Here is a 2,671-nt window from a genome sequence, read left to right as displayed (position 1 = left end):
ACACACACACACACACACACACACACACACACACACACACACACACACACACGTAAAAACTGGAAAGAAAGCTAGTTAGGAGATGCGCTTCCTAAGGATTCGCTTCTTGCTCCTCCAACAGGGACCACCATTGTCCTCCCCAAGAGGCCCCCCAAGAGCGCAGAGGAGAAGGAGGAGACAATACAGAAGCTAGAGGTAAGAGGGAAGTGTGCTAGGCAGCTGGACTCCAGGTCCCTCAGTGCCCCAGGTCTCCCTGGGTGAGCTGACTGTGAGCTTCTCTTCCTGTTCATCCTCACATGAGACTCTGGAGAAGAAGGAGGAAGAAGTGACTTCAGAGGAAGACGAAGAGAAAGAAGAAGAAGAAGAGAAGGAAGAGGGGGAGGAGGAGGAGTATGACGAGGAAGAGCATGAAGAGGTGAGGGACTTCTGCTCCTCCCTCTCCCCTCACGCCCCCTCCTCTCCCCTCCCAAACTCTGGGCTCTCAACTCTCTCTCTCTCTCTTAAAAGATTTATTTTGTTGTTTGTTTGTTTGTTTTTTATGGTCAAGAAAACTAGGGAACACTATATGAATTTGCATGTCGTTCTTGAGCAGGGCCGTGCTCATCTTCCCTGTGTCATCCTAATTTTAGTGCATCTGCTGCCGAAACAAGCACATTTGTTGGGGTTTTGTTTGTGAGACAGGGTCTCACTGTGTAAACTAGGCTGGCCTCGAACTCCTCAGAAACCCTCCTGCTTCTGCTTCCCAGTGTTGGGAGCACAGGAGTACACCACCAGGCTTATCACGCAGGAGAGTTTTTGATTATTATTTGTGTGTGTTGTCAAATGTGTGGAGGTCAGAAGACAACTTGTGGGAGCTGGTTCCCTCTTTCTACCGTGTGGGTTCTGGTTATTGAACTGAGGTCCTCCAGCTTGGCAGAAAAGTTCCTTTCCTACGGAGGCATCCCACTGACCCCGGAATCTCGCTCATCTCAGGGAGTTGCAGAGCCGATAGTGACAATGCCACCAATGGCTCCATTTCATCTGCCTCTGGCCTGTTCTCAAAGCACATAACATGGTGGGTGAGAGGGCTCAGAGGGCAAAGGTGCTTGCTGCCAAGCCTGATGACCTGAGTTCAGTCCCCGGAACCCACTATGTGAAGGACAGATCTGATTCCTACAAGAGTCCTCTGACCTCCACACGTGTACCAGAGCATACACACACACACACACACACACACACATGCACACACACATGCGCACACACACATGCACACACATACACACACAAACACACACCCCCATATACACATAGTCACGAACACAAATAAATAAATATAATGTAAAAATGTGTGGCATGGGGTTGAAGTGATGGCTCAGTGGTTAAGAACATTTGCTTCCTTTCCAGAAGACTCAAGCTCCATTCCCGGTGCCCACATGGTAGCTCACATCTACCTGTAACTCAAATTCCAGAGCATTTGATGCCATGTTCTGGCATCTGAGGGCTCCAGGCATGCAAACAGCATACAGACATAGGTGCCAACAAAATACCTATACACTTAAAAAGTAAAATAAACTTTAAACAGCTGGTAGGGGTGTCCCAGACCTGGAATGTGTGTCTGGGAGGGAAAGAACCCAGAAAAAGAAAGGGAAGAAAAACTTCGGTGTCACTGCTGATCTTTGCTTCTCTTACCTTTCAGGAGACTGATTACATCATGTCCTATTTTGACAATGGAGAGGACTTTGGAGGTGACAGTGATGACAATATGGATGAGGCTATCTACTGAAAGCCTGGGCTCATATATCTTTCTTGGTTTGAGAGAGAGGGTCTAAAATTATTTAGGGTTTTCCCTGTTTTTGGTATTATTGTTTTTGAGACAGGATCTCACGTAGCTCAGGCTGGTCTGGAACTCAGTATGTAGCTGAGGTTAGCCTTGAACTCTTGATCCTTCTACCTCCACCTCCCAAGTCTTGAGAGTACCGGGGTACACTACCACAGCAGACTTCCTATTATTTACTTTTGGGGGGGAGTCACTCAATCAGAATCCGGGTGACCTGTGTGCTCCCTGGGGGTTGTGTGAGCAGCAGTAACAAGGAGCTGGCTTGCCTCCTCCTCACGTCTGTGTGTGGCCCTCACACCTGTGGAAAGGATTGCTATCTGAGCATGAAAGACGGGTTGAAGTGTAACTGGGTTGTTAGAGGGACAGCTGTGTACACACGGCTACTCCATCTTTATAAGACTTCTGGGCAAACTTGGGGTGGAAACAGTCAAGAGGAGTAAGGCCTGTTTTGTATTTTTAAATAAAATGTTTGCATCTGTCTCTTTACCCAGAGTGATGTCTTCCAGGAAAGGGCGGGAGGGAATGCTGAAGGGGATGTCCAGTCAAGCCACCCTCACACACCCCCACTTTCCACCCCACCCCAACTACTGAGGATTGAGTTTACAGCCTTACAAATGTCAAGCAAATGTTCTATTTACTAAGCCGTATCCCCAACTCTTTTTATATATTTTTTCTTAAATTTTGAGAGTGTTTTGATAAGTTGCCTAAGTTAGCCTTGAACTAACTCTGTAGCCCAAACAGCCTCCCGAGCTGCTGGGATCCCAGACTTGTGCCGCTGGTGTCAACCCTCTGTGTCCAGTGTGACACTAGGACCTTGTCCTATGCCCTTTACCTCTTACCCCTACAGTAGGGCAC

The 2,671-nt window shown here is 48.0% G+C and overlaps 1 protein-coding gene and 1 non-coding gene across 2 annotated transcripts in view; one reads left to right on the top strand and one right to left on the bottom strand.

Annotated features, from left to right (window-relative positions):
• Polr3gl (RNA polymerase III subunit G like) overlaps positions 1–2,300 on the top strand; it is a 17,697-nt gene extending 15,397 nt beyond the window's left edge. The window contains exons 6-8 of the mRNA XM_005357040.3: positions 122–195; positions 302–415; positions 1,676–2,300. Coding sequence (XP_005357097.1) covers positions 122–195; positions 302–415; positions 1,676–1,762 — 275 coding nt within the window. The 3' untranslated portion in view covers positions 1,763–2,300. The remainder of the gene's footprint in view (positions 1–121; positions 196–301; positions 416–1,675) is intronic.
• LOC113457268 lies at positions 548–649 on the bottom strand. Its single transcript, XR_003377895.1, has one exon. It is a non-coding gene; the product is annotated as a U6 spliceosomal RNA (small nuclear RNA).
• Positions 2,301–2,671: the final 371 nt, after the last annotated feature.

The sequence above is a fragment of the Microtus ochrogaster genome, chromosome 21 (assembly GCF_000317375.1).
Source record: "Microtus ochrogaster isolate Prairie Vole_2 chromosome 21, MicOch1.0, whole genome shotgun sequence".
Taxonomy (NCBI): domain Eukaryota; kingdom Metazoa; phylum Chordata; class Mammalia; order Rodentia; family Cricetidae; genus Microtus; species Microtus ochrogaster.
Note: the sequence above shows the minus strand (reverse complement) of the source record. Positions and strands in the feature narration are given on the sequence as shown.